This window comes from Pituophis catenifer, unplaced genomic scaffold (assembly GCF_029215685.1).
Source record: "Pituophis catenifer annectens isolate HBS135680 unplaced genomic scaffold, rPitCat1.0.hap2 SCAF_17, whole genome shotgun sequence".
In the NCBI taxonomy this organism is placed as follows: Eukaryota; Metazoa; Chordata; class Lepidosauria; order Squamata; family Colubridae; genus Pituophis; species Pituophis catenifer.
The window spans coordinates 56,843-70,286 of NW_027256897.1; the positions used below are offsets into that span (position 1 = coordinate 56,843).

General features: G+C 42.3%; 1 protein-coding gene across 13 annotated transcripts in view; it reads right to left on the reverse strand.

Moving 5' to 3' along the window:
• Positions 1–13,444, reverse strand: part of ZNF618 (zinc finger protein 618) — a 41,072-nt gene that overhangs the window by 23,280 nt on the left and 4,348 nt on the right. For all 13 annotated transcript variants that reach the window (XM_070955881.1, XM_070955880.1, XM_070955882.1 and 10 more), the window contains exon 2: positions 182–249. In XM_070955881.1, the coding sequence (XP_070811982.1) occupies positions 182–249 (68 nt within the window). The remainder of the gene's footprint in view (positions 1–181; positions 250–13,444) is intronic.

A 13,444-nucleotide genomic window follows, 5' to 3' on the forward strand; every position in this document is an offset into this window, starting at 1 on the left:
GGACTCCTACCCCATGGAGAGACAGGGAGGTGCCCAAGTTCCCAACCGGCTTGGTGCAGGGCACAAGCTCCAGCCAGATCAAAGCACAGCAAATGGCGAAGGGCAATGCCAACCTCTCCAGAGGCAGCTGAGGCCTGGGCCGGAGCACTGAAGTTGCCCGGTGCTCCTAAGATGGACCTACCTGCCCACAGAGGCTCTTGTCCCAACATTGACGCTGCTGCCGCCGCTGCCGTTGCTGCCGCCCTCAATCTAGAATGGAAGCAGCCAGAGAGGAAGGTCAGAGCTCTGGAGAAGCAACCAGCTCCCTTCTAGGACTAGGACAACAGAGGGAGGTGATCCAATTGGGGCTGCCTAAAAGGGAGGAGGCAAGCTCCAGGGATAGAATGTCACTTGCGGAAAGAGAGAAAACATACAGGGACCTCACAACACACACACACACACACACACACACACACACACACACACACGCTCCACTGGCTGACTTCCGAAGAGCAAAAACTGCCCCTTGTCTAGTTTTGATGTGATTTCTGCATTCAGGCATATATACCACCAAGTATGATAATAATATGATAATAATATGATGATAATAATAATAATATGATATAGTATGATAATAAGGGATGCAGTGGCTCAGTGGCCAAGATGCTGAGCTTGTCAGTCGAAAGGTCAGTAGTTCAGCAGTTCGAATACCTAGTGCCGCGTAAACGGAGTGAACACCCGTTCTTTGTCCCAGCTTCTGCCAACCTAAGAGTTTGAAAGCATGTAAAAAATGCAAGTAGAAAAACAGGGACCACCTTTGGTGGGAAGGCAACAGTGTTCCATGCACCTTTGGCGTTGAATCATGCCAGCCACATGACCACAGAGACATCTTTGGACAGCGCTGGCTCTTTGGCTTTGAAACGGAGATAAGCACCGCCCCCTAGAGTCCGGAACGACTAGCGCATATGTGCAAGGGGAACCTTTACCTTTTATGATCAGTAGGCAAGGGTAGACCTGGGTCACCACTAGACCTGCGAACACGAAGAATAATTTGGGAAAATTTCAAAAATAACCACTTCTGCATTGCTGCCAAGAAAAAAGCTGCAGAGCTAAGCCACTACCACCCCGCCCGCATCTGAGCTTAAGCTTGGAGGCGCTCACTCTCCCTCCCCCCCCCGGGTCCCCAAAGAGACCAGGGAAGTGCAGGAACGTCCTGTCCACAGCAGCCACCGCAAGAGATGAGCGTAGCAAGTTGGTACCCAGCGGCCCTGGTGTCAAGACTCCACAGCCTGCCTTGTGCAGGCAGGTCAGGCCAAGAAGGCAGGGGGCCAAGGAGAGGATCCCCAATGACCTCCACAGGCACAGTCACATAACTTCCCTTGTAGTCTCTGGAATCTTCCAGAGCACCACCTCACCCCACCCCCATCGCCACAAAACCATCTGGACAAAATGGAAAACAGAAGAAAACCATGTCACAAAGAAAATTTCTGTGCAGAAAAATTTCAGTGTTTCTGGAGTGGAATAATTTATATATAGAAGCACACATCCCATTAAAGGCAGAAATCTGTGAATGCATCAACATAATAGGTAGAATCATCGATTCTCCCCACCCCCACTCAGCCAAATTGGGAACATTCCCTGGAATTCAAAAGGTCCAAACTCTTCCATAAATCCATCCTAATAAAACTGCAGTTCCAAATACTTGCAATTTAAATTTCCTCCTGCCTTTTTAATAATAAAAATTATGAGATTACCCATTTAAAAAAAAAATCTGAAAAAGGCTTTCCTTAAACACAGCATTATTTCAGACCTTGGACCCCACCCCTCCCCCTATGAATTTGCACAAATGTGCATTAGAAGAGATTGGCTGCATTTCGAAGGGGGGGCATCTATGGCAGAAACAGGCCATTTCAGAGGTTGCAGGGAGAGGGAGTTCGATAAAATAACCCCCTTTTTAATTTAAATGCTAATGCACTGAATTAAAATTTAATAACTGAGGAAATTGAAAAGCCAAGCAGGAATATTGGAAATAAATCCAAGCAGAAACAGCTGAAATTAAAAATTCTAGAGAGTAGGAGGATAGAAGCTAAGCTGTCTTATACAATTATATTTTTTTCCAGAACAATGTAGGGGAACGGACGCTATCTATGACCAGCCTTAGGGCGATAAATTGAAAGCTGGGTGATTTATTGTTTAATTTTCCTAAGGGGAAAAAGGTTCTCTTTCATGCTAAAATATTTCATAAATTTCCACCTGGCATAAATTTTTAAATTGAAAGTTATGTAGGTCATATTCAGTGCATCAGCACAATTCTGAAATCTTACAGAAATACACATAGCGGGGGGTGGGGGTGGGGAGAGAAAATTCTAGATATTTCTTTTGATTCCTTTATGAAGACTTCTCTTTTACAGAGCAACAAAGGCTGAAAGTGGTAAAAACCTACAAAGATTTTATTTTTTCATAATTTTAAAGGTTCTCCCAATTAAACAGGTTTGCCTTACAGAAGTTTCTCGTCAAGATAAATCAAGGAACTTGCAAGGCATAGCAGCCACTCCCCTTGAACCTGCCAATTCTTGGCCTATAAGCTTCATGGCAATCCATCAAAAACTTACTGATGTCTTGGGCTTTCTCAAAGAAAAAGGGGCTTTTGCCCAAATCATCAGGCCGTTATCATCTGAAAAGGTACCAGCCGGTGAGTCCAGAGGCCACTGAGATCCACTGAGGTTTAAGCTCACCCTCTATGCAAACGCCCAGCATGATCCTGGACCAGAAGCTCTTCCGGCTATCCCACCTGAAACCTGGATGAATGCAGTGAATAAAGGCCGAGCAGGAACCTGACAAAAGGGAGATGGAAGCGACAAAGGCCGCGATATACAATCCCAATGGCTAACGCCGCCCTGACTACCTTTCCCACCATACCCTTCTGAAAGGGACTGGGGCCCTCCTTCTCCCCCAAACGGCGGTGATTCCGTTTTAGTCGTTGAACGTTACTTGACTAAATCTCTTGCAGGGTCTCCCTGAGTCTGGCAGAGAAATGCTGCTGCCTTAACCATGTGCTGATTGTGTTGCCAACATGCTACTTAAGAAAACCTGGAGTTTTTTGCAGCCCCCTGGTTCCCACTTGGACGAAAGAAGCCTCAGAGGCTGCAAACCAGTTTGGCCTCACTGATCTTCATCAGACGAACAGATTCTCTCTCTGCTAAATCTTGGGAATAATGGAGCAGTAACAAAATTTAAAAGCTTGCAAAGATTCTGCCCAGTGTTGTCATTTAGCCACTGCTGGAAAAGCAAAGTCGGCCACAACCAAGAAACCCACAGACCAAACTTTCCCAGTTCTGAGCAAATACTGCCGACAGACCCGGGAGCTACCTGTCTGAGAGGCCCAGGTGATAGGACTGGCCTGTCTTAATCTGGTTTTTAGACCTACACAGAAGCTCCTTCCCCTCAAAGCAGACTCAAAAGGCTTTGATCCACTCAGAGCATCCTCGGCCATAGAAGGCTCTGACTGGTTGAGTGCTGTGCCTCCCACCCAGTATATTCTTCCCACCTTCCTGCAAAGCTGCTCACACACAGGTAAAAATACTGTCAACACTTACCAAATAGCAGTCCTAATGCTAGGAATGAGGTTTCCTAGCAGAGACCTCTATTTGCCAAGCCACAGGCTTCAAGGGCGCCTCAGAAAGTGGCATTTATCAGATCCACTAAGTCCTGTCCCATGCAATATGCAAATCAGCAAAATGGAAAGCCGTTGCAATTTTCTTTTAAAAATTTCACATCTAACTCCAGTCCAACAGTAAATTGATAAATTACCACAGGAAACGTTCTGATGCAAAGATTCACACAACAAAACAGCATCTTTTGTGAAAAATAGACCGTCCTGGGAATACAAATCCCTCAGGTGCTCACCTGCTGAGCATAGCCTGACAGGACTTAAAGGTATCCTGGAAAAAGCCCCCAAGCTGACCACCTGCTCTGATCCTCTCTTCGCCCAATCTCTTAAATAAAAAAAACCCTTCCCCCTGGGTTAATAGCAGTGCAAAAGACCTAGAAAATCAATTATGAAAATAAAAATGATCTTAATTGGGGGCAGAACCACATTTTCAAGTCCTGGTCTCCGATTTTCCAGAAAAGTGATGTCCGTGTTCCCAGATGCCACCCCAAGCTATGGCATTTCAACCCCTCCCTACAAAACTTTGTCAATGTCCTAATCCAGCACAAGAAAAAACCAAGAGGTTCTGTACTTTATAATAGGCATTTATTTTTCATTATTCCAAAGCATTCCTCTGGACAACAATAATAAAAGCTTTCTTAAATCAAGATGCAGCATTTTGCCTGGTTATGTTTAAGGCAGGAATACATTCCACAAGAAATGGACAGGATTACTACAATGCTTGAGAGACCACTGGCATCATTTCGGGTTACTTAAAAATAATTATAGAGTCTGGTAACTGCATATGCATCTAAATGTGAATTTTTTAAAAAATGTGACTCACAGCTGTGGTGAAAAATAGCTGTAGGGGGAAAAATACAAAATTATGAATTTCATATTGCAACCCATCTGAAGTCAGGGAAAAGGTGACGGGAAATGCTGCAGAACAAGCGCTACAGCTTTAATGCCATTTCTAAGAAATATATTGCTCCTGGTTAGGAATTAAGGCTCCACAGCAGCACACAGAAGCATCAGCCAAAAAGCACCAAAAGGAAACTATGGATCACTGAGCTATCTGAAGAATGGACCAGAAATTCTAACAGTTACTCTTCAATTAAGGCATCCTGAGCATCGAAAGACAAAGCACGGAATAAGGAAGTCCTAGACTCAAGTCATATGGCTGAGCCATTCCTTATACGCTGCAGGTAGAAAACTTCAGCACCTAAAATTTTCATTTACACCCAGACTATCTATGAGGGCAGACATTCTTAAAGTTCCATCCTATCATGTTTTTCTTCAGAATTCAAACAGCTCTTTCCCACAGGAAGGATTCTTATACAGGTAGTCCTCGACTTATAACAGTTCATTTAGTGGAATGGAAAAAAGTGACTTATGACCATTTTTCAAGCTTACGACCGTTGTAGCATCCTGTGGTCACGTGATAAAAATTAGGATGCTTGGCAATTGGCTCATAGTTATGATGGTCACAGTGTCCCGGGGGATTGTGATTGCCTTTTGCAACCGTCTGACAAGCAAAATCAATGATGACACCAGATTCACTTAATAACTGTGTTACTAACTTAACAACTACAGTGATTCACTTAACAACTATGGCAAGGAAAGTCGCAAAATGGGGCAAAACGCACTTAACAAATGCTTCACTTAGCAACATAAAGTTTGGGCTCAATTGTGGTCGTAAGTTGAGGACTACCTGTAATTAAATTCAATTTTATTTGGAAATCATGTGGACCATATAACTTTCCAAAAAAACAGCACTGTAATCTTTTGTCATTGATTTAAAAAAATGTCCAAAGTCCTGAAACTCATACTTGAAACTCCTTCCATTAAGGATTGAAGAAAACTCACCCGGTGAATGTCATAAGAATTGCCATTCCATTCTGAAGTATCTTAATATTTGAAAAACAGTAAGAAAAAAAGAAAATGAAATTAATTAAGATATGGTCAGAATTTATGTACATGAAGGCTATATTATGACTGTTAGCTTAGTCAGTTTTTGCATTCTTCTTTGGAGGAGCAATTATCTGGAATACATGTGTGTGATCTCACAATCTCTCCTTTCACCAAAGAGGTTTCACTGGCTAGGACACACCCTCCGGCTGCCACTTTCCATCATATTACCAACCCTGCTTCTTCAGGGATGTCTAGCCTCTATGTTACCACCAGACCTTCTCGGGCTGCAATGCTTCTTACTTCATTTCTGTGCTTTAGATAATGCTGCTTTCCCCAAAGAGGAAAAGCGTCGCGAGTGGGTATGTAGGTATGTATGTATGTAGAAAAGCTGTAATATTCTTCCTTCAAATCCTATAACATCAAACCTGTATCTAATTAAAGGCTAAAACAACATGGTGAAATAGTGAATGGATAAAAATAAAGGCAGGAAATCTACCCTTCCCCCAGCCACCCAATAATTAGGAAAGTAATGAATGTTCTACCGGCTAGCTGGCATGGCAAGCACTGTTCCCCTGTGCAAGAAAACAGCAGCAGAGAATTGCAGAGAAATCCATGCAGGCGTCTGACTTGCATTTGAAGGGAGGCCACAGAAAGCCTGTCTGTTTGGGTTTAAATGTGTTGCCTGAATTTGGGAACTTCTCAGTTTTCTATTTCTGAATAGTAAATGCCTCAACTTATGTGTTCTTAGCTGTTGGATCTGATTTGGAGGCGGGTATGACTTTGACAGTCGACAACTAGGCAGTTACGTAGCATTCAAGAGAGCAATAACTCCACAACCCAAAAGAGCCTGTAAGGGAGAACAAGCAAGGCGTAACACTTTTAATGGTATAAAGCCTTATTCTCAAACCTGAATCCTCAAATAAATCTTTTGGGCAATGACTCCTCCACTCTTAATTGTGCTGGATCTTTTTTTTTTTTTTTAAAGAAAACTGGAAAGCTTCAGAAAAGTAGAATTATTTCTTTGCCAAAGTGGCTTTTGGGGGGCAAAATGGAAGAAAATTTATACCACAGTAACACATTTCTGTTTTATTTTTTTCCCGAGAATGCATCCACCAAATTTTGCCAAAATATAAGTACCAAAGAATTATGTTTTAGATATGGTAAGTTAAAAAATAATAGGCCCCTGGGCCAGGTTGCATTCACCCAGAGAGATCTTAAAATATGGCCAATGCAAGTTTGCTCAACTATTAACTAAAATATGTAACTTATCACCAAAAGTAACCTTGCTGCCCGAGGACGGGAAGGATGCCAATTTCCACAGCCCAGCGTTTCTAATGCCTCCCTCAGAAAGATGCAGGGAGTCGCAAGCATCGCCATGAGCTCAGCTGACGGGCGGAAGAAAATCCAGAGCTGTAGGACTCAACCCTGAACTCTAATTGTAGCCTGAATCAGACAGAGGGAATTCAGCCGAAGGGGTCCTTACTTTGCTCTCAAACCTTTAAGTCTCTAGGAGGGTGCCAATGAACTCATACTGGTAGCAGGGGATAGTTGGCATCCTGCTTAAACTGAAGTGGCACTCCTGATGTCATGATTTGAAAACAGCAAAGCCTTGGTGAGACGGACGGCTGGATGTTGTCTGATATTTTTGTATGTTGTGCCCAATTCCCAATCTCATTTTTGGTTTGTATTGGTTTTTATGTAGTTATTCCTCTTAGAAATAAGAGGAAGACCCCACTCTGCCCTTTAAGTAGCCTTTCCCTGGGAAGGAGAGCTAAGCATCCAGATAAAGTGATTCACTTTAAAGAATATCAGCCCTCAAGGGGAGCCCGCCTGTTGCTAGACTTGGTGGACTTCTGGACTTTAGGCAGTCAACATGGAATCAGCTCAGAAAAGAAGAGCCTACACGGAAATATTGTAACAGCTGCAGGATCTAAAAGATATCACAACCACGGCTTTTGAACTTTCTCATTGTGTATTAACTGTGGGTTTAAAAAAAAAACAGGAAGAGGAGTAACCCAAATCCCAATTATGAATCCATAAAATAGGACACACTTCCCCCAAAAAAGCTCAAAATGGCATAATTATAAGGCAAAAGAACCAAGCTTTAAAAACGAAACAGGAGAAAAGAGCAGAGTTCATGTGGAAATCTTAGAAATCTCTGAAGCAAAATAACTCGCTTCAGCTGACCACAAAGACTATAAATACTCAAGATTAATTTCCCAAGCGAGTATAAAAATAAACAAACGTAAAGTTTACCAAAAGGGGGAAAAAATCAAAATTCTCTTACATCAAGAAACAGTAGACATCTCTCTGGTATCCTACATGTGTTAGGCAAATATGAAAACTGAAGTACTTTTATTTACATGTGCTTTTTAAAAAACCTTTATTCTGCAGGATTCAACCTAATGAAAAATCCCCTTGCTTTTCAATTGGATAAAATAATCAGAACTTTGTGGTTTCAGGAGTTGGAAAGAAAAGACAAATCCTTCAGCGCCACACCTGATTAGCCCTTCAGGAATCTAAGCAATCTACCGAAACTTTCAAGGCTGGGAAAGTGTGCAACTCATTCTAGAGCCTACAGTAGCCCTTCCCCACCCCCCATCCCATTTTCCAGTTTGTGGAAGTCCTGCTCCTTCTCTTGCAGCGACTCTAATTTAAATGTATTAGAATGAGGGGGAGGATTAACCTTTGTCAGAATTGCTTTCTCCTAATAAGTACATTTCATTCCTAATAAATACAATTTATTATAACCATGAAGAGGAAAAATGGCAAATTTGTTCTTGCTGCACTGGGCTAAGAGGACTTTGTTCAAAGGCAAGCTCTAGAAAAAACAAAGTGAAGACCAAGGATCACAGGGGGACATCGCAGGACAGAGACTGAGGCCAGACTTGACACACTTCCCAGCTTGATTGCTATAAATCCATGACACCACTGACTTTTTCCAGCACGCCCAGGCTGAGCTCTCTCCAGGAGGTCATTTTTCAGAGGGCCTGCCCTCCGCCCTCCAGATGATCTACTAAAGGACTAAATCTCTAGGCACAGCCTAGACCAATTCTTAATCTGCTAACAATAATGTCCATACCGAGAAACTGGTGCCACAATTTTTGTATCCACTCAGATTTCTGTCCACATTCGCAAGCCCAACATTTGTAACACTTTCAGGTACAGAAGGAATAAAAGGAGTTTTATGAGGAAAATAAGCACGAAGGCCAGTTCTCCACCTAAGCATCCTGGGTATGGATAGCCCTGCAGCTATCCTGGACATTATTGGGACGGAGAAAGTCAAGGCTTCGTTTCCAACTTCCATCAGCTCTAAATGAGAAAGGAGTTGTCAAACAGAGGCCTCTTCCCGCCCTTCCTTCACTTGTATGCCTCTTTTCTGGAGGGTAACTTTATTATTTAGGACTCCCTGGAGAAGAGCCTAATGCTGGGAAAGATTGAGGGCAAAAGAAGAATGGGACGACAGAGAAGGAGGTGGCTGGATGGAGTCACTGAAGCAGTAGGTGTGAGCTTAAATGGGCTCCAGAGGATGGTAGAGGACAGGAAGGCCTGGAGGAACGTTGTCCATGGGGTCAGGATGGGTCGGATGCGACTTCCCGTCAAAAAACCCAACAACTTTATTATGTGGTGCCAGATAGAAGACCCTGACATCCACAGTTAGCTCAGGCCTTCCCATTGCTGCTGATGCTCCTGACTTTAACAAATGCAGTGACTTAATTATCACTGAAGAGACAGTAAGGATCCCAAGATGGTTACAGGGCTTCTAAGACATCTAGAAATCTAGAATTCAATCCCCCCCTCCCTGCAACACACACACTCATGCTAAGACACAATAAAGGTAAAGGCTTCCCTCGCACATATATGCTAATTGTTCCTGACTCTAGGGAGCGGTGCTCATCTCTGTTTCAAACCCAAAGAGCCAGCGCTGTCCTAAGACATCTCCGTGGCCATGTGGCCAGCATGATTCAACGCCAAAGGCGCATATAACGCTGTTACCTTCCCACCAAGGGTGGTCCCTATTTTTCTACTTGCATTTTTTAAGTCCTTTTGGACTGCTAGATTGGCAGAAGGTGGGACAAGGAACGGGAGCTCACCCCATTACGCAGCACTAGGCATTCGAACCGCTGAACTGCCAACCTTTCGATCGACAAGCTCAGCATCTTAGCCACTGAGCCACCACATCCCACAAGATACAGTACTCCCTGAATAAAATAGGAAAAACTGAGGTTTGGAGGTTTTTTTGCTTCTCACATATATTGGTTTACTGTATGGTATTTGCTTACTAAAAGTAACCTTCCAGGCTCCAGGTGGCCTGTGCACACACTATGTAGGAGTTCTGTCATGTCTTTCAGGTTCAGAGGGGCACACAGGGCTCCCATTCATACTCAAGAATGTGTATATAAGCTTGAAATGTTCAAGTCGAAATCCTTCAATTTTTGCAAGCAAGCACAATGCATGATCCAAACTATCAGAAACACACCTACTTAAGTGGCCTTCCAGGTTCTTGTTTTTTTTGCAAAAGTCAGAATTTTCAAACTACTTTAATTAAATGCACCTAAGTAGAGCTGCTATTAAAAGTCTGTAACTCTCATTTGGAAAAAGGGTGAGGGAAATCTGGGCCTTTGAAGCCCAGAAGCAGATGACAATTCCATTAAAAAGACAAGACTTATTATAGGTAGAAAACAAACATTCATATACAGGACCTCTGGATGGCCTGAAAGTGTAGGAGACAGCATAAGGAGCATCACGAAGATGGATTTCAGGAGGAAAAAGGTTATCATGGTGAAAGACACTTTTCTTCCTGTGGGAGATGAAGACAGATCGGCTCCAACAGCACCTTCCTCCTGTCCAGAGAGCTGATCTGAAGTTTTCCACGTGGTGATGAATGGAAGAGACGGCCTCAGTTCAAGGGACTTTGACAGGAGCGCAGAGACGGGTTATGCAGCCACAGAGATCTAGCAGTGGGGCACCTTTGACCTGGTCGGCTGTTAAGTTTTCTAAGTTAGTAGATTCTGGCCAATTGATCAGGTGATTTTCCTGATACAGATGGTAGACAGTAATATCTTAGTACCAACCATTAATCGGTTCCTGGAGGCACAACGAGTACCAAACAATTTTTCCCATAAGGATTAATATAGTGAGTCACAAGGCAGCTGTCATTGACAAGTTCTTGTTTGTGCATTGATCATCAAATAAACGATGGATAGTGGGACAAAACTTTCACATCAAAATGCGTTGAGTATCAAATTCAATGAGTTTCAAAGCAGTTGAGTACCAAGGTACCACTGTATTACCCGCAGGGAGAAATCTCAAAGCTGGGAAGGAGAGGTCAGCTGAATTAAAATAAAGGGGCTATAATAACCACAGAATCTTCACCTTTCCTAAAGCGTATTTAACAGGCAGGAGACGTTTTTGGACTGGATCTGTTTTACAAATTCTGGCTGTCCTCGTGAGCTGAATGATAAACCTTCCCCAAAGCACAACAGACACATGTGAGAAAAGTTTCTTGCCACCATACTGATGCTTGTGGAACTGGGCTGTCCGCAAATGGGTGGAGTTGAACTCCTGTGTCCTACAATCCCTCATGATTTAATGGACAAAAAGTGAAAGAAATAAAACAAGTAAAATAAAACAAAATGAAGATTTCTCAAAGGACAATCAAGCTCCAAGAACAAAACTCCTTGTTGCATGGCTGAAAACAAACGGAACCGATTCGGTCCCAGAACCTCTGCGCAGAACAGCCGAGAGAGCCTCACAAGGCTCTGCATGAGATCATGATCATCACTGTCATCATCATCATCTGCATTGGTGAATCCCAACAAGGAGCACTGGGACTCTCACAATGCAAAGACATCCCCACTCACCTCGAAGTAACAATCCCTGAAGGGCGGCCTCCCCTGAATCGGTGTGCAACCTCAAGCGTTCTTCCTTCATACATGTTACTACATGAATAACTGATCCATAGGAGGCTTTCTTTGGGTTATTATAATCACTTCCTAAAGCCAAACAGTTGGTTCTGATCCATCAAAAATCACTGACTTAAGGTCAGTATTCTCCTGGAAGTACCAAGTCAAGCAAATGTAACTAAAGGTGATGCATCTCCATTTATTATTTCATTCTCCCAAGCAAAGCAAAGCCTTAAATTATTAATTTAAACCACTTTTTCAGTTTGCACAATACAGTGAACATAACATGTTGCTTCATACTATGCATTAAAATTAACCAATGTTTCAAGTAAACCAAAGTAAGTATGCTAATATCAATTAGAGCCACTAAGTCTTTAACTCAGTTAAATGTATCTTGCAAACTCAGCCATTAAACAGCACTAGGAAACCTGATGTGTGAATGAATGAATGAATGAATGAATGAATGAATGAATGTTATAGTTTCAAATCTTCAAAAGAGAAACGATTTTTAAACTTTTAAAGGTCTTGTTTCAACTGATATCATAAGGGACTCCAAAATCTGTATAATCAAAAATGTATTTAAGAGTGTGGCTTTCAGTTGACATTCAAAACATGAATGTGAAGAAAGTCAAATCTCTACAATGTCAGTATCAGTTTTTACATTATATGGCCAACTCTTCCCCCTAGAGTTGCAACAACAAGACAGACACCAGCTCCCTTATTTGGAGTTCAGCTGTACAAAGGATCCCAAATAGAGAGGGTTGCCAAAATTGCTCCTGCCTCTCCTCCTGCCCTGTAGCAGCAACTTAACTTTACAGATGTTAGAAGATGATCTCTGCCCACGAAAGCCTGATTGGCATATATAAAGCTATTAAATCAAGTCAGGGACCTGTGGCCTTCCAGATGTTCCTGAATAATCACAGTCCTCTCTTAAAGGCACAGAGCAATCTATACCCTTGACTCTTTTGCTATAGCATCCTCTCATACTACAGATGTTATGAAGGAATTAGGGGTGTGGGTGGGATTTTGCAGTCAGTCCATGCCAGCTGCAAACTACTTAGATACATATGAATGGGAAAATCTTTCAGCACTCTACATCAAACGTGTCTGTGTAACACAAATATTTATTGAAAAAAAAGTAACATGTTTCGATTTCCAACCTATAATACAGTGGTTAGAATGTCAGTCTAGGACCGTTCAGGTTATAAGGAATCTGAAACCACTTACACTCTCTTGGCCAAATGTCCCTCACAGAATAATGGAGGCGGGGGAGAAATTAAGATTTTCTTTCTCACTCTTTCGTTAAAATTACAGATTTTTAGTGAACAGAACAATTTTGAAATTATAAATAGAAAAAAATTCCAGGAAGAAATTCCTATGCAAATTCACATAGAAAATTTCCAGTTTGCACTGGAAAGTGTTCAGATCAATACTGTATTTATTTCTCTTGCATATTCACTGAGGATAGTCATTTGATAACCATGAAACATTTTTACTCTCATATTTGCCTGATTGATTTATATTTTTCACCTACGTAACAAGGCACAGAAAGGCAAACATATACAACACAATGTATTTGTAGGAAGAAATTTTCCTGTGGGGGAAAAGTCGCCATTACAGATATTTTTTGCCCCATGTTCACAGCCCAGACGAATGGAACTGGAACACAACACCACAATCACCAAGTCACTCATGGATGCACAGAAAGTCAGGTTTGGAAGGAACTTCAAATGTCATCTAGTTCAACCACTCCCTACTGCAGGAATCCACCATTACTGTAGCAGCCTGCTTAACTTTCCAAGTCCCCAGATCAGGAAGCTGAAGACCCCATTGCAAGATTTAAGCAATTCTGAAAAATGACAGGGGGGAAAAAACCCATCCATTTCTTGGCATTTTCCATCTATCAAAGCCAACTATCTGGGAGAAAGTTGTGCTCTTCACAAGCCCACCAGAAAAGGGGATTTTTAAAAATAGGACTCGGGAGAATTTTTTTAAAAAA